The sequence below is a fragment of the Anas platyrhynchos genome, chromosome 4 (assembly GCF_047663525.1).
Source record: "Anas platyrhynchos isolate ZD024472 breed Pekin duck chromosome 4, IASCAAS_PekinDuck_T2T, whole genome shotgun sequence".
In the NCBI taxonomy this organism is placed as follows: Eukaryota; Metazoa; Chordata; class Aves; order Anseriformes; family Anatidae; genus Anas; species Anas platyrhynchos.
In genome coordinates, this window is record NC_092590.1 from 66,411,834 (window position 1) to 66,439,639 (window position 27,806).

The following is a 27,806-nucleotide window of genomic DNA, read 5'->3' on the forward strand; positions in this document are numbered from 1 at the left end:
AAACTGTAACAATTCCTGTAACAGAGATATTTAGGATCTTTATGCAACATAAATATGTGTTGTAAGATTAAAAAGCGAAAAGATTAATGGCACTGTATTAATGTCAGTTTCACTGGCAAGGCCTTATTCATGTCCTTTCGCAAATTAAAAACAAACAAAACAAAAACACATATCAAAGCTTTTGAAATGTGTTTAAATAACTTCTTCAAGTTTCTCCGTAGTTGTAAAAAAGTTTTATTCACCTCTCTCCAAAGCTATTCGCGTGAATCAACAACAAGCATTTAGTGAGGAGACCTTATAAATTTATTAGGGATTTTTATTGCAAGCTTTCTTATAAACAAGACAAATATATACTCAGAAAAACTGGACCCAGAGTATCAGACAATTAAAGTTTTCATGCTTTTAATATATTCAATATTTCTATAAATTCTGATATTTTAGTTATGAACTTTATAAAGGTATACCTGCATAGCTTTCTGAAATCACTACATAATTTTCCAGAACACCATTACCACCTACTGCAAGAAATTTTCACTAGCTTTCCACTACTGTTCTTAAGAGATTACTTCATGGTAGGATATTCCCTGTCTGGAATTATTTTGCATATGATTAAAACCCTATAAACTTACAAATTTATATATGTTTATAAACTTATAAACCCTATAAACAAGTAACTTTTCCCATGTAACTCTGTGTCTTGTAAGATTTCTGGCCTTTTAAAATTCTTTCAGTGACTGCAACATAACAAATTATGTATACTTACGGATTTCATGCACAGTCTTTGTATAATTGTAAACAGAAATATTTATTTTATTTAAGGTGGTGTTTTAAAGTCATTTATTTTAGGTCATGTGACACCGCTTACAGCAAAGTTGGTTGAATTACTCGTTAAAACATTAAGTAGCTATGCATGTACAGGTAACAGTCTTTAGATTTTCACTGAATGTGCAACATCATATACACAAACTTGACAGACACTGTAATTATGCATTTTACAACACAGAATTAACTGGTGATGAAAGCCTGTGTATAAAAGCTATAGTGCACAAAGGGGCTAGCAGTCATATCATTTCAAAAAACACGTATTTCCGTAGTGAGGTTTTGAATGTGAAAATTTGCTCTTACAATAGTTTCTACAAAAAGACACACAATCCAAGTCCTGAAAAACATTCATGCCTATAAATTATGTCCATTACTGGAAGAATTTCAATATAGTTAGGCAACAACTATTTTCAATGCCTCTTAAAACTTGTACAAAAAAATATACTTTTCCATAAAAATCAAAAAATAAAATATCTGAATACAGATATGCAGCATATCCCAAATGTTCCGTGATAAATTTAGAAAAAGAAGAGGAATCCAGTCTTAAATTCTGTTCTCATATATACAAACCATTTAAACTGAGACCTATGCATGATGTTTGTACACTTGTCAGGAGCATTTTACTCAGTCTCTAAGTCTAAAATGCAAATGTTATGGAAAGTATGAAAACTCTTACTTCAGGAGTTTCACTTTGTCCTTTAAAACTTTGAATTTGGGATTGTTATTCACTTTCTTATTAAATATGGCTAGGATATCCTCTTCTGATTTGTGCTGCTCACCAGCTACTGCATAATACTGAGCTATAACCTGCACAAAGAAAGAGGAAGAGATTTCAGTTAGTAAAGATGATACAATAGAGCAATAATACATAATAATACATGTTATTGTACTAAAAGTACCATGGAATCCATCGTGTTATTGTTTCTTTGCAGAATTTCCTGCACTGAATTTCCTCTCTATTCTAGTAAGCTCTAAAAAAATATGTCCACCTGACATTCTGTCAATTGATGTTCTGTTAAATAATGTCAAACATATTTGTTTATATGGGAGAGGTTTTTATAAACTTTGTAATTACAGAAAAAAAAAAAATCTCAAGACCGAAGTAGATTTAAGAACAAAAAAGGTGTTCTACTATACCTTTTTTCGTAGTTTTTTAATTGAAATTTCATTGTCTGGAGCTTGTTTCAGAACTGCTTTGATAGTTCCTTTCCAGTTGAATTTACCTAGAGAATAATTAAGCAATTTATATAACACTGTAAGTAAAATTAGGTATTTCCAAGTCTTCTCTAGTAAGAACCAGCTTCAACCTACTACTTCTAAAACCAATCCAGCTACCATCACATTTCACTGTTACCTTACTGACCCTACTACAACAGGGTGTCTTAAGTCAGTATATGCTGTTTCTGAAGATTTTAATAGGATAGCCGTGAAGAACCAAAATGCTGGGTAGATTTTACTGAAGTTCTGTGTTTCAGCTATAAAGCAGTAACCCTTACTTAACACAGGAGCAGTTGGAAATATCCCATCTTCCCACCCTTACAGCAAAAATAGAGACTTTCACACAATACCCACTTCAGAGGTCATTAATTGGTTTCCAAAATAAATTAGCAAATTAAGTTTCCAAATACACAATCTCCATGTTCAAGTACAGGTATTTTCCAACAGTAATGGAGTGCATTGGCTTACCTAAGCATAAGCTAAGGTCAAATACAGATAAACCTCAAATTTATGATTCAATGAGCAAAAATGGGGATGTAATAAATACACAAATACAAGAGAGACAAAACTGCCATCATTTTTCTTCTATATTGGCTAAGGTGCATTGCAGCAGGGAAGAAACCTAACGTGGTGAAACAAATATGCCAAATTCCTCACTGTTAGTGAAAGTAAGAGTAGCTAAAGGTTGCTAGCACAAAAGTAACATGAGAGAATTCAGCACCAGGTGTACAGTGTAGCACAGGCTACTTCCTTTGGAACAGAATGCTATGACTGAGGCACAACATATTTCATGGCTTGCTGCAAAAGTATTGCACTTAAATTCTGCACTAGGTCTTTTGCAGAATAGTTTTTTAACTGCTAGAACTCCCCCTTTAAGAATACCTTTATCTGTTTCCACGGTTTCTTCATTGCCATTGGTGTTTTCTGTTTCCATGTCTTCTGAAATGCTTTCAGTTTTCATTCTCTTCTTTGTGATATGAGGTTCCTCTAGAGGTGAAAATTGAATGAAAATAGTATTCACAAAAAAGCAGTAAACTAGAAGAAACATTCTTTAAAGACAGTTTCTGTTCTTGTAAAAGAAGATTGTATTGGCTAAGATGTTCACATTTTGTAAAAGGACTGACTACAACCAGCGTGTTAAAAAAATAAATCAAATTTTGTATATGCAATGTTAATTGATTGAAAAATTCTACTGAAGTAGATTATTGATCTTTAAGGCACTGGCAAGTCTCTAACACAATAATACATTAAATAGGATGGATACCTTCTGCATGTTTATGTTTGCGTTTCTTTCTATTTGTTTCCTCTTCTATTTCATTCTGATGGCCATTTCCATTTATTTCAAATTCATTCTCCAAGCTCTCCTTTCCTTTTTTAGACTTTTTATTCTTTTTTGTTTCTGAGTTTGCAGGCTGGTTTTCCAATTTCAGTTCTTTTTTCTCTTTCTTGTTGTTCTTTTGTCTCTCTTCTTTTCGTTCTCTCTTATTCTTTTTCCGCTCAATTTTATCATCTGTAACTCCATTTTCTTTTGCCACTGTTTTTTCCCCAATTTCTGCAGTCTGGACTTCTTCCTTCTCTTGTGATTTGTCAAGTTCTTTTTTGCTTGACACCTTTTGTTCAAAGACAGATTGTTACAACTTTTACATGCCTTTTTTGATAATGCAACTTTTATTCAGTAGATTATTCATGAACGCCACCAATATCCTGAATTTGGTCTTAACATCACAGGAAAACTGTTATCTTGCAACAAAAATCTTTAGATCTGATTAATTTTATTTTTCTATGTTTTACAAAATATGTTGCATTATGTAAATAGTGTATTTATTACTTTGATACATGTTTAAATACTCAATTCTCAAGGCATTTAAAATGCAGTATTGCAATTTCTAAGGGCACAAGGTTGATGCGAATGCCAGAAAACATGAATATGGTAAGACAGACCATTAGGTACTTCCTACATTAAAACAATAGTCAGCAAACCCTCGTTAGCAGGCAAAGATACCTTTCTGAAACTGCTATTAGCAATTAGGCATATTACCAGAATACAAGTGATAGGCAACGTGCAGCTCAAAGAAGTGTCCATGTAGTCTTTTAACATATGTTTGCTAGAAGTAGTAAGAGTTGTCTCTCCTGTAACTTAAAAGCTATGCAGATAAACATTTTTGACTGCATTCCTGTTGTTTGATATTGAACATCTAACTTAACTTACATCTCTGGTTGCTTCAGAAAAAATATCCCACACCTGGTCTTGCAAAGTTGTGTCAGTAATTCTCAAACTGTTCTTCATCCAATTCTGTGCAGGAAAAAAAAAACAACAGACACAAGCAATAACTTAAAAAGGTGCATCTCATTTTTTTCTTGATTACCGTATGTCCAATTTTTTTTTTTTTTTTTAATTTAAGAATTTGATTACTGCTTGTGATGAAGATCTGGTTGGATCTTTAATTTCTATGAATACCTTATAACTCCATGCTAAATTGTTCTGTTTTGTACCTACATATTAACGCCTATGCCATGCCTTTCAGTTGTCTCACCAACAGTAATCCAGAAGAGGTTAATATTAAAGACTACTCTCAAGTTTTTTAACAGTGCTGGTTGTGTTAATGTCCTGCTAAACCTTTTGGCAGTGGAAGGGGAAAAAAAAAAGGCCTAGTTGTAATTCTTTACTGATACAACATAAAACATTTGGAATCTGCTATGCCTTGTGAAGCAAAATTCAGTGAAGCATCCTTTGAGTCAGAATGCTGAGCAACAGAAAAATTCTGAAAGAAAGAGCATCTCAAAGAAACCAGAGTCACAGAAATCAGAATTCTTTAAAAATATGTCTAAGAATATGGACATTCAATAGAAATTGCAAATTAAAAAAAAAAAAGTTTTTAGAAAAATGAACAAGTCTACACATGGAACCATCTAAGCCTAATCTCCAAGTCTGACAAACTTTGTGAATCTCTGGCTTAACAACTAATTAAAATTGCACTGTAGAGAGTCCTTCTATGAAAAGAGAAATATGTTTCAAACATATCCTATTTGAAACTTGGCTATTACACTATCCACTTCCCAATGCTCAAATAAAGCAATTTGTATCACCTTTGTTGAAAGAATGGCACTCGCTCAGAAAGTCTATTTTTAAGCTCACTGCACAGACCACTAAAAATCTCTTAAAACATACCTGAAATTTTGCTTTTTTTCTTGGAATGTTATCAAAGACACGCATTTGCTCCAAAATGTTCCGCACTTTAGGGCTGATATTTGGCTTCTTCACTACTTCATGAATTTTCTGAATGAAGAAAACCAGAATGAAATCAGCAAAGCAGCGTAACGATCAAATGATGCGTGCAAGGTATGCAAGTTGGAAATACATTTGACAGAAATCACACACAGACTGTACAGCCTGCTGAAACCACTCCATAAGCATGAAAAAAAACACTAACCTTTAGTTTTATCATTAGATTGCATAAGCATCAGTTACCTGTATAAATATTCATACTTATGCACTAAGCAGAGACAAGCAGGACTGCTCACCAAGTTACAACCTATAATAAAAGCATTTTAAAGTAAATTAACTGTATTATACAGTGGAGTCCTGTGAAAAGGGTCTGCATTGATTAAAGGAACCATCAACTGCTTGATTGTTTTTTGTAGAATTTTAATTTCTGGAGTTAACTATGAAAAGCAGGCCCAAGTTACTTGAACAGCACTGCTGCTTGCTGTGGCAGAAAGCTCACACTGTACTCTGAGCTTACCGTTATTTAAAGATGCAGCCACTGGACACTGGAAATCCTTCCTCTACTTGTGAAAATCTGCTTACCGAAAGGTTTTATGGACCTGTCAGTAATTCCTCTCTTTTCTGTGCAAAAGATACTTACTACTGACATTTTTCATAGCAACAGCATTCACATCATACTGCCTTCGAAATTCTGATGATGTTATATCTCAACAACGACACTAACCTGTTGACTTTAACAGTATTTTTTATATGCCTTGAGGATGAATGTAGTACTTAATACTTTGTTGGATTGTCTTCTATATGAGATAGAAGTCAACAAATCTGTGGATAAAGATGAACTAAATTTATGTAATGGGGTTTTAAAAACATGCTTGTAAGTTTCTTCTTAAAGCCCTTAAAGGAAACTAATAGCCAAAAGAGGGTAGGTTATTAGGACAGGAATTGTAGGAGACGTCTCCTGTGATCCATACTCTGCTATTCGACATATTTACAAATGATCTGAAAAGAGGGCAGGAAAATTTTCCCGATGATATGAAGCTATGCAGGATGAGGACTGTGAAGAATTCCAGGAAGGTCTTTAAAACGACAGGGTTTAAGTTGACCACTGGTGCTTAGAAACAAGATCTTGGGATTGGAATTGCCAATTCTATGAAAATGTTAACACAATGATCAGGAACAACCGGAGAAAAAGAGCAAAATAATGGACAAAAGTCATTAAGAGCAAAGAAAGAAGCAGCAAACATCATTGTGACACAGAGTAATAAAGTCTACAGTTCATCCGTATCTTGAACAGTTTATGTAGTTCTTGTAACCTCATTTCACAAGGATAGAGTGGAACTATAAAACTAGGAGGAGATAGATTTGAAATAAACACAAGGTGTATTTCTTACCAGCAGGAGCAACAGACCTGCCAAAAGAATGTCGTAAATATTGGGAAACACAGATCTTCGGTTTTATCCAGTAGAGACTCTCTAATATCTTTAACAATTATCATCAACAGTTATTTATCGTATCAGTATTTAATATAAACCTTACCTGAATCCACTCCTGTTGTTTAGCATCTCCTTTGTTAGCTTTGGCTTCAAAATCCTTTCCACCATATTTCTGGTCTTCACTTACACACTTTACATGGTCCTTATAGTCATCACCCCTGAACAAAGAAGATTTTTAACTACAGTTCTGTAAAGCATTTCAGTCCTACAAACTATGCAACACTTATGTAATCGGAAACTGAAGTAATAGGTAGTATCTGTCATTTATGCCTCAGTACTGTCAATGCTCATGTAAGAAAAGCTCAACATGGTTAAGTACATGCTTATATGACTGCTTACATTTTTGTCATGCTACAGCATTCAGCAGAAATTTGACTTGCAAAATGAGATCTGAGTCTTCAGTATACTGCTGCATTTATTAATAAGTCTTACACACATTTGTTCATGTAATATGCAAAGCTGTTAGCAAATACTTGTTTTATGACTCACATCGACACACTTTAAAATTAGTAAGACAGGTAAAAATGCTTGCAAAAAACTAATTTCTAAATATGGATACACTAGCATAGTAATGCAGCTTTAATCAACGTGTAAGTGACCCCAAAAAGGAACAATTACCACAAATCTTAATCTTTTGTCAGTGAAGTAAGTACCTGGAAATAAAACCATTATTTGAGAATAATCTAATTTTCTTAGACAAATACATTTGTATTTTGAAAGCAGATAGTAGCACTGCTTTCTTCTATGTGACAAGAGAGAAGTGCTTTTGAGAAGTGACAAGTTCAGCATTTTGTACATTACTGACAATTTCACTCTCTCTGCAGTAGCAGAATAAAAACAGCTGTGAATCGAAAGATGAAATAATAGTTAAAAAAAATAAAACACTGCAATTCTGTTTACAATGTGGTTTAATTGTCCTTTGGTCACAGATCACAATGCTTAAGAATAGCAGCTTCTTACTGTGAACACTCTAATGTCACCTGGCTGTTAGGCAACTTCCCAATACTGTATCTTGGAAACCCATAATTTCCCCCAAAGGATTTACATTTTAATATTCAGCTGCCTAACTTAATACTTCAATTAACATTTAAGGAATGACGAGCATAGCAATATTACTTCTAGCAATGCCTAGAACTAGTATCCAGTGTGTAGAAACGGTCTGAGTGCATATTCTCAGCCTGCTTTATCTAATGCTAACGGCTTTCCCAGCAACATAAATCATGATTCTTGTCAGTCTTATGCCAATGTCCAAGTAGGATCAGGAAAGATACCCAAAGCTGCTCACACTTCCACTCCGGACAAGTAAGTGCAAGGAGTATTGCTGCACATCTTTCTGCTAGTTCAGGAGAACCTCCAAAGCCCTTGTTCACACTTTGATGATTAAGTTTGAAATAAACGTTCCCACTTAAATGTGGGAATACAAATTTGAATTATTTGAAAAGTGGAATATAAATTTGAATTATCCAGAAATTGCTAAAGTTAATTCCAACACACCAAAGAAAAACTTTAAATTTGTGACACCCACTGCAGAGTGAAGAAGGCTATTTCCCAGAATTTACCTACCAGAAATCCTTGCCACAATCCATGCAAGAAAGGCACTGGCAGTTTCTGCAGATGTTCACATGTTTTTCAACTTGTGCTTTCTTCACAGACTCTCCGCAGGTATTGCACGTGAAAACAACCATGTTGGCGAGCGGGCGGCAGCTCCCCTCAAACAGGCACGATCCTTCTCCCCACACAGGCACAGCCCTAGGAAGACAAAAAGGAGGGCCTTGTTTTTACAACTTGAAAGAAGCGTTCAGATGGTTGAAAATCGCTGAACATCTAAAGCAGGCTGATTGTGAACGTGCAAAACGTTAAGCGGGAAAAGCTCATTTTGTCTGGTATCTCGAGCACAAGTGAAACCAGCAACCCTGAACCCAGTAACTGTGAAACCAGTAACTCTACGGATCTTCTCGTTTGTCCGCAAACTTTATGGCTGCCAAACGTTGCTGCCCACCTTTAACAGAAAACAAAAAGCTCTGACTACGACCACCGGCGATTCCTCGTGAAGTTCACCTCTTTCCTTTAACAGTCCTACGGCTCGACTTTCACCAGCGCCTTTCCCAACCCGGGCTGGCTGCAGCACCCCATATCCCCACCATATCTCTCCCACCAGCTCTCCCCGACCCCGGGCTTTCCTTCCAGCCCCGAGCCGATCGCTTGGCAGGCGACGATTCCCGGTCCACCCCCCGAATCCTCCCCCTCAGCCCCCAGCCCCGCGGCTCCCCGGGCCACCAGGTCAACCCGCTCAGGGCAATTGCACGTGCCTGCGCCCGCCGCCCCGCTCCCGCTCCGGCCGCTCCGCGCCTGCGCCGGGGGCGGCCCTCGGCTCCCTCCGCCCTGCTCCTCCGAGCCTCCGCCGGGGAGGAAGCGGAAAGAGCGGCGGCGGAAGAGGCCGGGGCTGGCGCTGGGATGGAGCTGGGTGGTGGCCGGAGCCGGTAAGAGCAGGGCAGGGCCGGGCCAGCTCCGTCGCCTCGGGGCTGAGGGGAGCCTGAGGGCTGCGCCTCAGAGCTGGCGGGTGGAGCTGGGTGCCCCCCGGATGGGGACGCGCACGGCTGAGGCGGTGTGCTGGAAAGTGGGTTTGGTTTATTTGTTGGTTTATTTATTTTAAAGCCTGCTGAAAGGCGTGATTAAATAGGAGGGAGAAGAAAAGCCCGACACACTAACCCGCTTTAATGTGATAGGAGAAAAAGAAGCACGGTATAACAGTAAATAAAAATGTTGGAGCCAGCGGTGCTCATCAGAGTTGGGAATGAGGGCAACCACTTCTCCAGTTTAAACCGATGTGGTTTTTCTGCTTCATTTGTTAATTAGAAGACTGGCCTACAGGTGTCCTTTCATATTCACAAGTGTGTTGGGAGGGAGTTTCATCTTGCTTCCAAAAAAAGGAAGTGTAGAATTCAGTATAAATGTACTGTAGGGGAATAATGTTACTTGTTTTCTCTTCAACCTATTAAAAAAGTGACTCTTAAGAGACTTTACATTTTATTAAATTAAATAATTACCATGCTAACTTGTCTAATGAATCAGATTTGTGGGCACTGGGTCTAGCTACAACAGCAGGGAGTATGATACAAACAGTGCTGCTACAGAGTTCCCCCATGTTCAGGTTAAGGATGAAGTAATTGAGGTTATCCTCTACAAATACTACTGTGGTTTTAGGTCTGGTATGTTTTTACCTTAGAACCTTCCCATCAAAGTTGTGTAAATTGCTTGTTCTGTGGTTATAGAGTTCTGTTTATTGGCAGCACCGCTAGCACGTTTTTGCAGAAGCTTATCATAAAAAAAAAAATCATTAAAATAAATATTTCATATTTATACTGTTAATTTGTACTGGTGAACAATATTATGACTCATCTTTAAACAGACAAATGTGGCAGTTTAAACTGTCCAGTTTAGACCTGCCCAGACTGTAAAAAGCTGTTTCCTTTGGGAGCTAAAAGTTGTGAAAATGTTCTTCATATTCTAAATTCATTTTGAAAGTTTGATATTTAAAATTCATCTTAGCATTTTATTTCATTGTAGGTAATGTAAGTGATTTTCTAGCATGGACACTGTTGCTAGCCATAGTTGTCATCTTCTCCAGCAGCTCCATGAACAGCGCATTCAGGGTCTTCTCTGTGACTGCATGTTGGTGGTAAAAGGTGTCTGCTTCAAAGCACACAAAAATGTATTAGCTGCTTTCAGTCAATATTTCAGGTATGTGGTAGAAAATTCTTCTATTAAAAAAGTGAACTAAGTGCTGTTATTTGAGGTTTTCTCTGAGAAGGGTACTTTTTTTTCTGGTAGTTCTAGACAATGTAACTATTAGAGGGACAGGTAAAAAGTTAAATTGTTTGTTCAGAGATAAATCTGTATCATGCATTACATCTAATTAAAAACTGTGACCATCCTAATTTATTTTCTGAGTGTATGTAATTAACTACTACACTGAGTTCAGAACTTTCTTGTTCGTTACTGGCTTACAGTGCTTCATATAATGGATTCTTGGCAGAGGCCTGCAAACAGTAATTCAGTATAAAAATATAACTGTTTACAAGGAGTGTAGTACTGAACACGAGCAGAGACAGATAAGGGATATAATGGGTGAAACGATTCACATCATCCATTTCTGTTTGGTAGAGTCTGAAATAAAGTTTGAGTGGATATATAACTATTGAACCTCTACATAGAACACATTATCAGAGACACAATGTCTGCGTCTTATGCAGGTGGCTCACAAAGCAATGTCACAGGTTTCCTTCCTCTTCCTATGGCCCTCTCATTGAGCTCCAAAATTTCAAGGGATGCTGGTTCACCCAATTTAGTGTTTATTTATGAGTAAGCTGTTTGATACGGCTTTTTTGACTTTGCTTCTTGAAGCATCTCAAAACCTTGACTACTGATGCTTATAGAAGAAAATTATTTCATATATTATGAACAGGGAAGAAAAGAACAACAGCTTTTTTTGCAGTAGTGTTGTAATCCTGATGATGATGTGGAATTGTGCCCAAAGACTAAATTTTTAAAGTAGTCAAAGAGAGCTAGGCACTCAACTCTTTCTCAAATTCGGTAGGATATAGGTGGTTAATTCAGTTAGACTCTCAACCCAGATCTGCTTATTATAGTTCTGGTTTTAATTTAGATAATATGAGCCAGATTTATGAAAAATTTGGATGCAGATACTTACGTCAGAGTAGCGTGTAAGTATGAGGATAGGACAAGTTGCAGGGATGCTCCTGAAACTGCTTTTCTTAAGTTTAAGCCTAGGCTCTAATTTGCTTAAGTTTCACTGCTTATTGGTATTATGCCTAGCTTTCAACAAACCTGATTTTGAGAGTTAAACCCATGCAGAGGGATCTTGAGATTCAGGGTATTTCCTGGTGTAGCAGGCTATCTACATAGGAATGACCCGACCCCATATACATCATATATATACACACACACATACATGTACATACATATGTGTGTGCGTGTGTATCATCATCTACTGTGGAATTACTAGGTTAGAAACTGGGGATTTTAACAGAAGAGCATGAAGTTCCTGACTGAGACAGAGTACAAAGTCAGTCTAGAATTAGTTATGCATATTAAGATCTACGGCTCTGATGTGAGAATACTTTACATCAAATAGAAGTCTCATGAATTCAGACACTTTAAGGATACAATGATGATACAGTGGGGAATGGTTGGGCTACTGTTTTAGGCTCACGTACCTATACTCTTCATTTTTCTTTTACTTGGCTCTGGTTCAGTACCAGTAAAAAATACTCTCGGGGTGATATGACAAAAAGAATCGAAAATAATGCCATCCTCTTATTTACTGTTACCATCCATGTTTACTTGCTGAAAAAGAGCAACCAGTTTTTAGTACAGTTCACTGGTAGTGGTTGATGGACAAGCTCAGTTGTCAGAATAATTTTGCTGACATTGAGGTCCACCTTCTCCTTTTTACTAGCAAATTGCCATGATGGAAGGGGAAGCATTGTTCTGGGTCAATCAACTTTTGCAAACAGTCCACAAATACACGACTGCTTCTAATATTTAAATAACATTGGATAAGGAACTGCAAATATAGGGTGTGTTTTGTTTTCAACACATTAAAAAATAGGCAAAAATTCTTAAAGGATCTTATGCTTTGATTTCTACTTAAGTGTAATAGTATAGGGGTAATAGTATTCAACATATTCAAGCAGTTTTGAAAAGTTCATATGCAAAAACAGCAGTGTAGGTAAGACCATCTAGTGTAAGTTTTTGATTCTTAGGCAGTCTGTTGGAAGTGTATGTGTGTATATATATTTTCATAAAAGTGTTTTTAAATTATTTGTGTGTTTGAGTATTTGCCTTATTTTATCAGGACCCTTTTTCAGAATTCTTCAGGCCAGAAGAATGATGTCTTTCATTTGGATATTAAAAATGTAGGTGGAATAGGCCAGATCTTGGACTTCATGTACACCTCTCATCTGGATCTTAGTCAGGACAACGTACAAGCTATGTTGGATATTGCACAGTGTCTTCAAGTGCAAAATGTGTTGAATATTTGCCACACCTTTTTAAAATCTTCTACAGCTGTAGAGCAATCAGCCAGCATGCCTTGTAGTAGTGTATTTTCTCTGCAGAACACTTTGAGTGCGGATACTGGTTGTGCCAGTGACAGTTATGGAACAAACCTGTTACATGAATGCTCATCTGACACGCAAGCTAGTAAAGTCTTGGCTGACCACCATTCTCATGCATCGCAGTCTGTTAATCTTCATGCACCCTCAGGTGATGTACAGAAACAGTCACCTGACTCCTTAGATGGCAACTGCACAGAGCTCCCATTTAAGCAACCAAGTTACTATTATAAACTACGCAACTTTTACAGCAAACAATTCTATAAGCAAAATGCTTGCTCTAATCAGGAGAGGGTAACAGAACAATCATTTTCTTACAACACATCTACAGAAATAAACACAGCAGAGAATAATTCTTGTGCTGTCAGTCACTCTGAATGTATTCTGGACACCTCAGATCACTTACCATCAAACTTCCTGGTTCAGTCCTTGAATGAAGCTGCTCCAGATCAAGATGCAGACAGCACGCTTTTGCAGCCCAACAAACAGATGCGGCTGAAAAAGGCAGTGCATCTCAAAAAGTTAAATTTTCTGAGATCTCAGAAATCTGCAGAGCACCCTCCTGAGCCTAAAAGCGATGACAGTAGAATAACAAGAGTAAATGAATCTGTAAATGAAAGTACCGTGGACGTGACAAATGTCAGAGTTACTGAAGAAAAAGAAGCTGAAGACTTGGTGAATTCTGAGAATTTTGAACAAACTGTTGAAATTGAAAGATCTCAAGGGCCTTTGGAACAAGAAGGCCAATCTCAGACTCTTCAGTCACAGAGACAGTATACTTGTGAATTATGTGGGAAGGCTTTCAAACACCCAAGCAATTTGGAACTTCATAAAAGGTCTCATACAGGTACAGTAATCAATAACTTGGTCTGCAGACCAAATATTTCAATTGATGAGATTAAATAAAAATAAAGTGGATATAGTAAGATAGCTTTTATTTATTGTTTTAGTTTTTAGAGTCCTATTTCGAGGAACATTGTGTGATATTTCAATTAAAATTTAATTTTTGACGTGCGTTTAAAAGAGGCTTTTCTAGTCAGTTTGTCAGATTGTTCAGAAGGCCAAGGCAGATAACAACAAAAAATGGAAATGGATAGAAGAAAACAGTGTTCTTGAAAACCACAGTTCTCTCTCATCATATATTCATTGTGAACCAGAAGTGATAAGAGCTTGGTGGTCGTTTCTTTTTGACCTGTTAGATATACTATTTAGTTTATGTTTTTTCCTAGTATTAACAATTTTCATGATGTTCACTTAGAGAGTGATGCAAAAATAGGCTGCAGAGTAAATGGGATTAAATTTACTTTGTTCTCAATACTTACAGGTAATGCTGTTTTTAAACCTAGCACAGGTTTAAGGATCTTTTTATTCTAGTGAAAAACAAGACCCAGTCTAATTTTGAATTAAGTAATTTGTCTTTTCAATTTAACCAGCATGTTCTATATTTCTACAACTTTAGCTTTGTTTTTCATAAAAGGTATTTTTTTAAAAAAATACCTTCAGTCAAGTAACACCATCGATTTCATGCCTTTGAGATGGCATTGTTCCTGATTAACCTTTTGAATACTTCTATCCTTCTTTTTTCCCTATAATAAATATACAAACGTATCTCTCCTGGTCTTATCAGATAAACAACGCTTTCCAAATAATGCATGTATTGTTACTTTGATAGCAGATGTGAGTCCCTCTTAACAGACACTAATTCATTTTGTTAATTGAGCCTTAGTATTAAGAATTAATTTATCCATGTGAGTAGTAGAAAAATCATTCCAGAAAATAAGAACAGTTTGCACTGATTCCTGAAGTTTTCACTCATTATATTTGACTTTCTGTATGTTCACATTACTGGTATTATTGTTTTAATTTGGTCTCCTGTGACACAGTTGCGTGTCTTTTACCTCTGTATTCTCTTTGCCTTGTATTTTTTAATTTGAACTTACATCATCAGGTATGTTTTAATATCTTACAAATTTTCAGGAAAATAGGTGGTCAGATAGAAGATAGAGCATCTAGAGAAGTCCCAGCTGAGGGAGAAACTCTGAAGTTGGTAAAATGTGAGTTTATGGTAGAGAATAAACATGGGAGAAGCCTGTTATAATTTGCACTTCCTTAAGACATCTTAATCACTGGAAGGAAACTGGATTTCATGAATCTGGTGCCCATTAGACTACTTGCTTTTTTTAAGAGTTTGTTGCCTGAGTGATAGACTTAATTATTGTATGATCCCGAGTCTGGTAAACCATTTGAAATAACTTTAGAAGGGGTAAAGTAAACTATTAACTTCATGTATTTATTGTAACTTAAAGGTTAAAGGAGTGGACCGGGTACTAAAGTTCATACAGCAAATTGACTAGGACTCCTGCTATGAGTGTTTTAAAATTTTGATTTCTATAGATGCAGTGATCAGCAAATGCTTACCAGTGTAGGAAATGGAAAAAGAGGAAAAGGATTGCAGTAACTTTGCAAGGTTATTTGTGTTGCTACTCATTTCTTCTTTTTTGACTTCTGTACATTTACACCTGCTTCCACTTCACTTGAGCTCTAGTAGATGTTGTTACGTTCCACACAACGCACCATGTAAGAAAAGCGATCCTAGACTTGATTTTGTTGCTGCTGTCCTCTCTACTAGTCTGTGTTTATATTAGATTCAGGAATTCCATGCAGTTTTTAATGCACTGTGTTCTTCCCATAGTTTTCCAAAAGTTCCAAACTTGAATACTCCTTAACATAGCATTAACATTCTTCTGTACGTGTGCTAAGCTGATAAAGTTTAAGAACATAAGTTTAATAAATAATAATCACATCAAAGAAGCATGAAAAATTATTGAAAGAATATAAATGAACATGCCTGTTTACCTGTTTTTCTGGGGTCATGGTACTTTGTTTTTAAATACCAGCTAGTGTGAAAAGAATACTTGGGGAAATCAAAGCAGACATTGAGTAGGATGTTAGCATAGGAAGGATGTATAGCTGAAGGTACAGGGCACATCAGCATCATTAATAAGTACACTGCTAGTTAAGTATTAATGTAAGTATATCCTCAAAGCCATTTCTATCCATATTCCACCTCAGAAAGCACAGCTAAATATCACAAACTGTCATCTGATCAATTTTATTTTAAAATGTATCTTTTCTAGAACTGAGGGCAAGCAAGCACTTAAGTATTATAGTTCATACTGAAAGTCCTTCATATCTGGCTTTGATAATGGAATTAAGTTACTAAAGTAACTAAGTTACTAAAGTAAGTTACTAAAAAGGATTTTTCACAATGGGAAGCCATGTTTTAACCCACAAATGACAACTTCTTCAACATAAGTGCTGTAGTGGCCTAGTTGTCAAGAAAGCACATGTGAAATTCCCTGTCCCTGAGAATTAGGATTACTAAAGAATTGACAGGTTCGTATGGTTGCATTGATGAATTGTTTACACAAAGCACAAGCATAATGTGTTCAACACAAGGCATTGTATTGGGCTGAGTAGCTGTTTTAATTGTATTGCTAATGGCCATTTAAAGGAATCTCTAAATAGAGATTATTGGATTTACTTATAAGATTGGCTTTGACTTGATTGAGTATTGTAATTTGTTTTAATTAGATTGGCCTCGGTGGCAGAACCTGTCTAGAAAAAAAGGAAGCAAATAAGCAGTTCACACCTATCCAGTAAAAAGCGATTATTAATTTTAAAAAATATTTTCAGGAAATATCTCGTTTTAAAAAAATAAATTGTCAGGATTGAAAAAAAAACAGGAGCGGAGTTAACTGTAATGTAACATACTGTTGATCCTCAGCATTTTCATTCTGAGCTTGGCTAGAGCAAGCTGCCAGCGCTCCGTGCATTAGTGGGTCCTGCTCCTCATCTTTATGATCTCTTGAGGACTTGAGGAACACTGCTGCCTTCATGCCTTTCTTCTCTGGAGCCAATATACTGCTGCACTGATCCTACTACTGTGTACTTTATCATTTCTTCTTGCAGTGTTGAACAAGAAGGATGCAACAGAAGATAGAAAATACAAAGCAGTCTAAAGGTTTAGTACCTTAGTCTCCTGGATATTCGTTTAAGCGTCGTTATAATTGTAGATCAGGTACTTTTTTTAATGCAAAAAAAAATCTCTATTGCTTTTGATCCAACAGTGTTATTTGAGAATAACACAGTGTTGATCTCAGATAAGGTTTTCCTTTTGGAATTCAATGACAGTCATAGAATAATTTAGGTTGAAAGGAACCTCTGGAGGTCATCTATTCCAACTCTCTGCTCAAAGCAGAGATTTGGGTTGTCAAATCAGATTGGATTGTTTTGTAATATCTACAAGGGCAGAGATTGTCCACAACCTCTCCAGGAAACTAGTTTGAGTGTTTCACCATCCTCATAGGGTAAAAGTTTTTTCCTATTATCTAATGATATAACTCATGTCTGTTGCCCCTTGTCTCATCACTGTGTAGCTTCAGGAAGAATATGGTTCTATCAGCCTTCCCATTAGATGATCGTAGACAGAAGTATGATTTCCTGTTAGCTTTCTCTTCTAAAGGTATGGTCTCACCAGTGGCACGTAGAGGAGAATCATCTTCAGCTTGCTAGCTGCACTCTTCCTAATAAAGCCTGGGAAGCAGTTAGAATGCATTACCTTGCATTGCTGCAATACTCCGAGTAATTTAGTATTTCTGCTGGGATTCATCTTGCAATAGGCTACTTGGTTGTTTGCAGTTTTATGCGAGCACAGACCTGTTCTCCAAAAACTAATTGGATTGTTTTTTTACAAAGTTTTTAAAATTATTTTATCTTTTATCATCGGGGGTTAAAAAAAAAACTAATTATTTGAAACGGAGAGTACAGTTTTAATGAGATTGCATGCAGCCTACAACAACCATTGTGAACAATTTGAGTCTTGAATTTTATCCTTCCCCTTCCAGGTATTTTAGGGTGGATTTCTGTTCAGTTGACATCTTTTGTGTCAACATTAGCTTTTTGCTGTAGGTAATTTCTGCAGAAGTTGCCACTATAGTTTTTTGTCTTCCATTCCAAATTACTGCAATGCCTCTGTGGTTGTCAGAAGCTTTCCCAGTTGCCACAGTTCTGGCTTCCTGTTGGTTTCATGTATATTTGTGCTGTCAGTGCCAGAACTTTCAGTGTTTTGAGTACTTAGAGACATATTGAAATCAAGCCTCTGTATTCTTTAGAGTTGATTTATTGGTTTCTTAATTTTTAACTTTAATTGAATAAAAGCTTTATTGAAATTGAAGTTTTCTATTCATCAATACTTAGAAAAAGTAGATTTAGCCTTAAATTGGCAGAGTAACTGGAAGACTGCTGCCTGTTTGTGAAGCCATATAACTAACTATGTTGACTCAGTGGTTTAACATCTAAGATAATTGCATTTGATCCCTGATCCTGAATGATGCTGAAACAGCATCACCTTTATTTGGCAGCAGAGATGGAAAATGGAACCTCAACACCTGGATATTGCAGATGATGCTCCTAATGAGGATGGAGGAAGAATGGTGATGTAGTGAATATCTGCTTGAAAATAAGGCCATGGCCAAGAGGTGCTCTGTAAAACCAGGAGAATAATTATTAAAATAAATGACTCAAAATCTAAAGATTTTTATTTATCACAAAGAATGAAACAAAGTGTAAAATCTGTTTTTCGCTCTGGAAACATCTGCATCTAAAGCACAGTGATTTATACTAATTCTTTAGTTTCCTTGTATCTGTGGGCCAGATTACAGATGTGCTTTTAAAGTACAGTTAGACTCATGAAAATATCACTAGAAGTCTGACTGTCATTGAATTCAATGTTATTTGAGCATTATTATTTTCTTTGAAAATTCCAGAAGATGTGTAGAGATTTTTATCAACTGTAAAAAACACAAACTATGCAGGGAAGAAATACTTACGAAATACTCCAGGGGATAAAATGTAATTAGGTTTTTGTCTCTGACTAACAGCAATAGTACTGTAGCACTCTAGATTGAGCATCAAGTTATTTTCAAGTGCTAAAGTGGGCTGCACTAGCTTTTTACTAATGTTACTCAAAGCTAAAGTTTTTGGAGATTCAAAAATACAATTTTTAGATGAATAAATTCAGAATTTTAAAGCAAAATATTTGGGTTAATTTTCTTATACTCCTACGCAGATTGAGAGCTTGAAGGCAAGTATGTTTGCTGGGAGTGAATGGCTACATGCTGATCAGAGATGTATGGTACCCTTTGAGTGGAGAAAACAGAAATTAGCTTCTCTGCATTCCATATTCTTTTTAAGAGAGGGCCTTTGTGAGTATAAGTGGAAGGACTGGTGTATTCTGTAAATTTTTTTGTTGTTGTAGTAGGACCCTGTCATCTGTTCTGTTCCAGCAGGTATGGCACTCCTTTCATGTGGGGGAAAAAAAGGAATTAATAATAATATGTAGCACTCCCATTCATATCAAAATTCTTCTATTTATTTTGAAAAATAAATTCTGTTTCTGAGCAAGTTTGCCTAAAAAGCTCAATGGTTAATGCTGTACTCCCCTCTTATGTTTCCCCTTAAATACATGGGTAAGTGTCCTTTCGGGGATATTCTTATTTTTACATTATATGTGTTTAAAGGAAGTGTACCAATTTAAAGGATTTTTGTTCTCTTGCAGCTATTAGAAGTTCTATGTTTCTTCTCCTTTTAGGTGAAAAACCTTTTGAATGTAACATTTGTGGGAAACACTTCTCACAGGTGGGAATATTTTATATTATGGTATTACACTTGAAATTGAAATGCATCTGTGTATTGATTTTAAAAATAAACATGTCCATAGATTAGTTAGTTTTGCTCGGAGAGACTTAACTTCAGGGGTAAAATATTAAAACAACTTATACGAAAAAAACACATTAAATGTTTTAGATTTCTTTTACATGTTTTGTACCTTTGATTCTGTCTGCTCTCAGTAGATGTTTGTTATGTATTTTGTCTTCAAATGAGTGTTTAGACATGGAGTCACAACTGATATAAAAGAGCACTTTCATTCTCACTGTCCTATTGCTTTATATTTAGGAATGTGTTCTGAATTTTCATCAGTGTTTAAAAAAATAGAATTTTATATGTATTGTATTCATGGTAGTTTCATCTTTGTAAATGGCAAAAAATAAGCAGTTTTTTTAGTCAGATTAAAAAAAAAATGGCATCCATATAACTGAGCTCCATTTCCTCTATAATTAAGTACAGCAGGGTCTGTCTGAAGTTACAAAACTCAGGATTTTTAAGAAAATTCTCATGGAGTTCCCTATTTATATACCGGGCCTAAACTTTAGCCCTCTTATTTTGCCCTTCATCGCGTGCTGTTCTGAGTACAGCAGTTTGTTTTCATTTCTAAAATTTTGGTGCCTAGTTGTCTTGCGTTTCCAAAATTTCTATACCTTTTCTATTTTCTTTGGAATATTTACGCCTAAGTATGGGAGGCAGTAGACAGGTGCATATTTTTATACTAAGATAGCATAACAAATATCATCTAATAAATCTTGGTTTTATGTGTCCTGGTTTAAGGATTAGACATATAGAATCTTTGTCCACTCACCCCCCAGTGCTTGTGTGTATCTTGCTCCAATTTTGTAGTCCACTTGTGGGGTTTTTTTGGCCTGTGAATCTGATGCAGTTGCACACTCCACCCCAGTGGGGTATAACAGGGGTATAATGCTGCATCCAGTGAGCAATACTGTTTCATCGTGATTATCAAGCCATTTGAGCAAAACTGGGTCTGCTTGTTAGCCAGAGAAAAAGCTTTTTCATTCACTTTGATGGATTGAACTAGTAGTTACTAAAAGAAAAATAGTAGGTATTTCCAAATTCCATTAAAAGTACTTTTGGCAAATGGAGTCGTGTTCTGTACTCTAGATCCTACTGTGGGGGGAAGAGGGAATAAAAAAACTTCTTGTATGCAGGGTGTATGACAGGTAGGACATACTCTTCATGCAACATGCATTGCATTACTACTATTTAATAAAGAAAAGAAAAAAAAAAGGAAATTTCCACTTTTTAATTAAACACTCTTAAACAGTTTCTCTCCCCTCCCTGTTACCTCACTTGTCTGAAGGTATGGATAGGTACATGGTGATGTGTGATATATATTCTTCCAGAACATGAGCCATGGCATTCAGCTTGTGTATTACACTTCTTTCTCACATCATGAATGGAAACTTACACACTTGTGAGTGTACTCAGAACTTGAGTATACAGATGGGAACTTGTATACTTCTTGCTTTTGAATTGTGCAAATAAGCAAGACCAGAAAGTAAGATTTGAGGATAATTGCTATCTATTTTTTACTGAAATGACCATCTCTGATCTTGGGCTGTGTTAAACTTCTCAGCCTACAGGCACAGAAGTAGTAACACTTTTCTTGTTTAAGCTTTCATGTTCTGTGCTTTGGAGACAACGCAGTTGTTATGCAGAGTATGTCAGCTCCTGATGAATTTTACTCGATGCAACGTGAAAGAGAAAATGAAGAAAGCAGAAACTGAAACAGGAACTCACAGTCTTGAACAAGTAACAGTAAATTATTTTAGGAGAAAAAGGGTTCTTTTGTACTTCAAAGTCTGCATCTTCCCCTGCTAGTACACAGCCTCTGGTCTCCTCTTACTAGTGACCAGGACGTCACGCCTTACCTCCCAACTGCCTTCTGCTGCAGAGCCTCTTCAGGGGGCTGAAAGGCATTAGCTGCTTTCTAAACACATGCCAATTGCAAATAGAGTAAGTCTAGTATCTCTGTCTGGTCTCTGCACTTATGAGGAGTGGTGTGCAACCGGTGTCAGTAAGATGATTATTCTGAATATTTATTTTCCTTCACTGAAATGCTTGCAAAAGTCCTCTTATGTTTTTTTATTTGTCTGGCATGTCATGCTATAACCAAGGCTGTGTGCAATATTACAAGCTTAGGAAGGTTACTAATGTATTTATTTTCTTTTTTTTTTTTTTTTTTTTTGGAGTATCTCAGAGCAGTTAATAACAAGCTCATACCCTCATTAGGATGAAGTGACAGAGGATTATAATAAAGAAATAAATCTGCTTGCTACTTTCTGTAGAATGCTGTTATTCTAAACTAAAAATGTCTGTATGGGAGGTATTTCAGAATAAGTGTTGCACTTCAAATTCACATTCTCTCCTAATCGAGAATAACAAATGCATTTGATATGTTTTCTTTTGTGGCATGGATAGAGGTAAAGGTTCTGTCTCTCGTATGTTGCTCTCAAATGCACTTCTGCATAAATCCTCAGTCTTTGCAACACAAAGTCTTTACAAAAAAAAAACAACTTTATTCCATGGAGAAGTCAGTTCAGTCCATCATCTCCCACAGAAATAGGTACCCAGTGCCTCTTTCTGAATCAATTTCAGTGTTGTAAAGTTTGGCCATAGAGGACAGTGGTACAGTCATCTATCTGAAAAACCTTATGGGGGTTACAGAAAGCTCTCTGTGTACAGACTGATTCATTTAATATTGTTTTGTGTCTGTGTCTGCAATAATTTAGTTTTGGTATATCATAACCTGTGATTACAGTCATTGATCATTAAAGGTAATTTATATCTAAAGGAGTTAGGAGAAATTACTGAAGGGTCCCATTTTTGTTGCCTTACTGTGACTAAGGAGGATGTGATAATCTTTCTGATAGAAGAGACCTAATATTCCTTCAGTGTACTTAGATAAAACTAAGCAGTTATCCATCAGAGGGAACAGAAGTGTTAAGAACTGACCCTGGGATAGTGTGCAGTTTTTTGTGGAACATCGGTAGCTCCTCTGTCCAGACTGGCTGTATTTTATGCCTTAAGAACTGGATTCTCAATGGATCAGCTGTTCTGAAGCACTAGTGGTTTATTAAAAGCGCCATTAGTAGGATGGTTTTGTCTAATTGTCATTGCCTGGCTTGCCTGCAAGTTAGCATGATTTTTACAGGATTGGGAAAAGAAAGAAGTGTAATGAAAATAAGTTACAAGTAATCCTATTTGTTGATTTCTGTACTTCCTGTTCCATTATCTTCTGATATGAGTAAATATTTATGGCTTTGGAGCACTTAGCTGTGAGTGTTTTATGGATAGCAAAATGTTTACCCTTTTTCTTTTCTTTTTAACCTTCTGGTAGGTGAATTCAGACGTCCCGATGTAACAGTATATTGTTTGTAGGACAGGGAAAATGAGACTAACATGAACCATATCACTAGTAAGTTTTCTTCTTGACTGCAATCTAGATAGTGTCATTGTCATTTATAATTGGATCTGTTTTCAACTATAGGTTTTTCTTTTTTCCTGAGTGTTTGATTGCAGGCTTTTTTTCTCCTGTTCTTGTCAATGTATAATTGCATACATAAGCAATTTGTAGTTGGAGTACATTGTAGTCTATCTTTACTGCTTGAGTTTCTACATGCCTTGTAGTTTTAACTGCTTCAGAATTAAGAATAAAAAGCCAGTCTCGTAGTTACCATCATCAAGTTTTTATCTGCATACAACAACAGATTAGTTACATTTAAATGCTTAAATTACTGTCCCTTTCAGGCAGGTAATCTGCAGACACATTTACGTCGACATTCTGGTGAAAAGCCATACATTTGTGAGATCTGTGGGAAAAGGTGAGTAGAATTGTTCATCCTGGTAAAGTTACCGTGTTAGAAGTCGATTGTTTTCTTTCATCATCATGCTAAACTAAGGGACAAGAGCTAGGGCAGTGTGCTGATGAATTTTGTCTAGAAGACATTGAGTTTAAATATTAACATACATAATATTTGCAAGTATCTTCTTGCAAGTCTCAATAAGATAAATGTGTCATACATACATACGTAGTCTGTGGTCTTTGTTTTTTTACATATTATCTTTCGTTAAGGTTATACTGTTGTGTATTTGTTTTCATTATTTGGTCATATTGTTTACATTTTTGTCCATTTTCTGAGAATTATGCAGTATGGGAAACTTGACAGATTTAAGTGAAGTATGAAATATTTCTGCCTTCTGCTAACCGGTGACAAAATACACTAATTTAGGAATAGCATTAGTACTTAAACTATGTTCAAGAAGAAAAAAGGTGAAGAGGTGTTTTTTTCCTATTATAAATTTAAATAGACATTACCAGCTTCAAAATATTTACTATTTTTTGTTTTGTCTTTTAACATTTGGGTATATGTGTTTTAGATTTTAATCTTGTTCAGAACATCAGATATTCATAGTTAGTTTCCATTTGATATTCAATAAGGAGAATAAGGGTTCTTATAAAGACAGTAATTGTGTTTCCATGTTATGTTACAGATTTGCTGCTTCTGGTGATGTTCAGCGTCACATTATTATTCATTCTGGAGAGAAGCCTCATCTGTGTGATATCTGTGGCAGAGGTATGCCTCTAAGTTTGTTTGTTTGTTTAAATTGAAATGTGAGGAGTCATTTTAATCTGTGTCTGTCACATTTTTCTAGGATTCAGCAACTTCAGTAATTTAAAGGAGCACAAAAAGACTCATACAGCAGATAAAGTATTCACCTGTGATGAATGTGGGAAGTCATTCAACATGCAACGAAAATTGGTAAAGCACCGAATTAGGCATACGGGAGAGAGACCATACAGCTGTTCAGCTTGTGGTAAGACTTACTCTGCATAGTCTTGGCATGTCTTTGCTTTTTAAATAAGGGAAATAGGCTATGTCAGCAGAATAACAATTAACTAAAATAATTTTAAATTCATGTACGAGGTTATGAAGGTTTTTAACAAAATTTTCTGTTTTGCATCCTTCATAGTTTATCTTTTTGTGGATCAAACTGTTTTAGCTATTGTAAGTAAGTTCAGAAATGATTTTCAATTGAAGAATGCAGAAAGGAAATAAGGAATCAATATGTATCTGTTTGCTATAGGAACACTGATACTTGCTGCTTCAAAACATTTTTTATTTTCTGCTAGAAAGGTAGGTTTAGAATCACTTGGCTGTTAGTGGAATCTTCTTCTTTTCTTTCTTCCTTTTTTCTTTTTTCCCAGTTGGGTACTGTTGAGATTGAGCTGCATTAGACCAAAAGAGTTGTTAGTAGTGTTTTACCACTTTGCTTCAACCTCTGGAATAAAATCAAAACTTGATCAGTGCTTCATACCACAGAATATCCGTTTTCAAACTCTGCTAGATGGGTTATGCTTCCAAGTGGTCTGCAAATTGCTCTTTGATCAGTGATTCATCCTAGTATAACATAGTTTTCAGAAATTTCACTGTGTATCTGTATCTCTGTGTTACTTAGTATCCTGCATAGTACTTAATTTTCTGCCCCTAAGCGCTATTTTGGTATAATTTCATCTACTTTCTGAGGAAACAGCTTTGGAGGAAGGTACTTACCATATGATAATATCCAACTGCAGTATGTTTTATTTGTAATGTCTTGAGGCAACAACAAAATCTATAATTATTAGATCTTGCATCAGAGAGAGGAAATACAGACACTCAGGATATGAAAGTATAAACAAAGATTTGCTTTACTGCCATTAAAACAAATTTATTTTCATCTTGTCTTATAGTGGGCTTTTGATCATTTTTCAGTTTTAGCCAGGTCATCTTGTACTGAGAGCAAGAATTGTGCAAAGACATGATCGAGTGTTAAGTCGTTCATTCACATTAAATTCACTAAAATTCCACATGTACTTCTGCAGTAATTTGTAAGATTACAAATGGCTTTTTTAATGGCTTTTTTGAGGAGATATCCATGCAGTAGAATGAAAAATACACCAAAAACTGAGACTGTAATTTTACTGGGCTTTCAGATAATACTGTTTGTTTTAGTTGATATCTGTCCATACAGAACAACGTAATCTTTAACATAGCTAAAGTGAGATAAAATCACAAAGAGGTATGAAATTATTTCTGTTCTCCTAAAGAACATGAGGTGTCTGAATCATATTCTGGAAATTAATGCTTTCTTTTTCTGTTGCACTTCTGCACTTTGCCTTGGTTTGGCCCCAGTCACTTTTTTCATTAAAATGTGGTAATTGCGTTTATTTGAGCCTGTGGTTCTGAAAACTGGCAAACAGCTAACTATTTAGTTATATTTTAATATTTACAGCAATAAAAAGTTAGTTTTGACACATACTCTGGATAGAATATTAAAAAAAAAAAAAAAAGGTCTGCTGCAATATGTTAGCTCACTGTTTACAAAAAAGCACTAGAAGAGTAGTTCCTCTCTAATGAACAAATCATTACTTTCTATGATGCAGTTCTCACTGGAAGAATACAATTAGAAGCTTGTCAGCATGCTGTTTTACGAGACAGAGGAATTTGATTGATCTTCTTATTTTACTTTTTTTTTTCTTCCACAAAGATTGATACAAATCGAGGGCACTCACAGCTTTCAAATACTAATGGTTATTCCTGTCTCTAGAGACAAAAACAAAAGCACTGGGAAATCCAAAAATCAGATCAAGGAGAAGAAACAAGTAATTGAATTGTACGAATTGAAGGAACTTGCTTGAACCCATTCTAGATAAAGTACCACAATTGGCGTGTACCATAGCTCATCCTTTCTCAAATTAAAATATGTTTATGTACTTGTGTTAAGTACAAAATAGTAATATTAACACTTCTATCTTGTAGGGAAATGTTTTGCAGGCTCTGGTGACCTGCGTAGACATGTGAGGACTCACACAGGAGAAAAACCCTATACCTGTGAAACTTGTAACAAATGCTTCACTCGCTCTGCTGTTCTGCGGCGGCACAAGAAAATGCATTGTAAAGCCACCGATGAAGGTCCAAACACACTCGACGAATTTGCTCAAGGGATGGAAACTTCTGATCTTGAGAAATCTCAGAATTCGGACACTTTTAGCCAAGAAATGTCTGTTACATTATTACCAGTTTCAGTTAAATTTCCCATTCGTCCAACTGCAAATTCAACTGAATTTGATAATTCTGCAGATTCTTACTGTAAGCTGCGATCAATGATTCAACACAATGACTCAGCAAACCAACAGAAAGTGAATGTGGATTCTGCTAAACTCCCAAAAGCTCAGACGCAGCAAACGCCACCAACACCATATGCTTATACAGATGTAGATGGATCTTCTGCAGAAGAACCCTTACAGGCTGATAATATTTCCATGATTCGTCCCTCTATGGTTACTTTGGACAGTCACTGTAATGATCCACTAGGCAGTCGAACATCATCTGCTGCGTACAAGAATACTGAAGGACCGTTTTTCTCTAGCATGACCCTCTGGGGTTTAGCTATGAAGACTTTGCAGAATGAAAGTGAATTGGAGCAATGAGGGCTCAGGTTACTGAATCAAAACTTAGAGGCATTTCATGCAATAGATATATCTGTGTTGTGATTACACTGCAGTGTAGAGAGGTCTGAGCTAGTTTTTAAGCCAACTACTTTGGGTACTGCGAGATCAAGGTACACATGCCCAGAACCCAGTGTAGGCTGCCTTTGCATTGCTTCTCAGCAAAGTTCAAATCTAGTTTTGGGGATCTTTGTTCTTCTGTTACTGCACTGTGTAGCTGTTCTGTTGTCAGGATTTGCTAAAATTTGCCTTTTTTGTTTTTCAATCTGGTAATGGAAGAAAGGATGGTAATGTCAAGTTTCTTTCTGAGTGCAATTCAACTGTGGGTTGTCAGAGTTTTATGAGGATGTAAATATGAAAAGAGGGAAACATTTGAACAAATCCCTGCTGAATCTGAGTTTGAGTAGTGGCTTTCTTACCAGTAGGACCATTGGTTTACATGACTTGAGTATTGTGGTATTAAAATTAAATGTTAAATACTGGACAATATTTGTGATAGTGCAAAATAACTGTATATCTAGAAACTTTATTTTTTTTACAATAAAATCTTTTTTTAGTATTTTATAAACTATTTTGCACAGATGATTATTTGTACAATGAAGACCGAGGTCAGGAAATGCTAACTTAATTTGAATAAAGGGAAGTTGTTTTACATTTTATCTTAA

The 27,806-nt window shown here is 36.0% G+C and overlaps 2 protein-coding genes across 6 annotated transcripts; one reads left to right on the top strand and one right to left on the bottom strand.

Annotated features, from left to right (window-relative positions):
- Nucleotides 1–218: 218 nt before the first annotated feature.
- Nucleotides 219–9,224, bottom strand: LYAR (Ly1 antibody reactive). Of its 2 annotated transcripts, none has more exons than XM_027457394.3 (9): nucleotides 9,069–9,224; nucleotides 8,323–8,508; nucleotides 6,803–6,917; nucleotides 5,210–5,317; nucleotides 4,250–4,333; nucleotides 3,305–3,650; nucleotides 2,923–3,027; nucleotides 1,960–2,045; nucleotides 219–1,629 (listed from the first exon to the last, which is right to left on the bottom strand). In XM_027457394.3, the coding sequence occupies exons 2-9, from the start codon at nucleotides 8,442–8,444 to the stop codon at nucleotides 1,495–1,497; spliced, it is 1,101 nt and encodes a 366-aa protein (XP_027313195.1). In that variant the 5' UTR covers nucleotides 8,445–8,508; nucleotides 9,069–9,224; the 3' UTR covers nucleotides 219–1,494. The 2 variants fall into 2 exon arrangements, with proteins under 2 accessions (XP_027313195.1, XP_005019495.1); XM_005019438.6 differs by lacking the exon at nucleotides 9,069–9,224 and adding an exon at nucleotides 8,759–8,962.
- Nucleotides 9,126–27,806, top strand: ZBTB49 (zinc finger and BTB domain containing 49). 4 transcript variants are annotated; one of them, XM_027457392.3, is made up of 8 exons: nucleotides 9,126–9,239; nucleotides 10,327–10,500; nucleotides 12,638–13,743; nucleotides 19,516–19,595; nucleotides 23,400–23,473; nucleotides 24,144–24,226; nucleotides 24,306–24,467; nucleotides 26,453–27,806. In XM_027457392.3, exons 2-8 carry the CDS (start codon nucleotides 10,349–10,351, stop codon nucleotides 27,121–27,123), a joined length of 2,328 nt encoding a protein of 775 aa, XP_027313193.1. In that variant the 5' UTR covers nucleotides 9,126–9,239; nucleotides 10,327–10,348; the 3' UTR covers nucleotides 27,124–27,806. The 4 variants fall into 4 exon arrangements, with proteins under 4 accessions (XP_027313193.1, XP_027313194.1, XP_038033964.1 ...); XM_027457393.3 differs by having other exon boundaries at nucleotides 19,549–19,595; XM_038178036.2 differs by having other exon boundaries at nucleotides 9,194–9,239; nucleotides 10,309–10,500.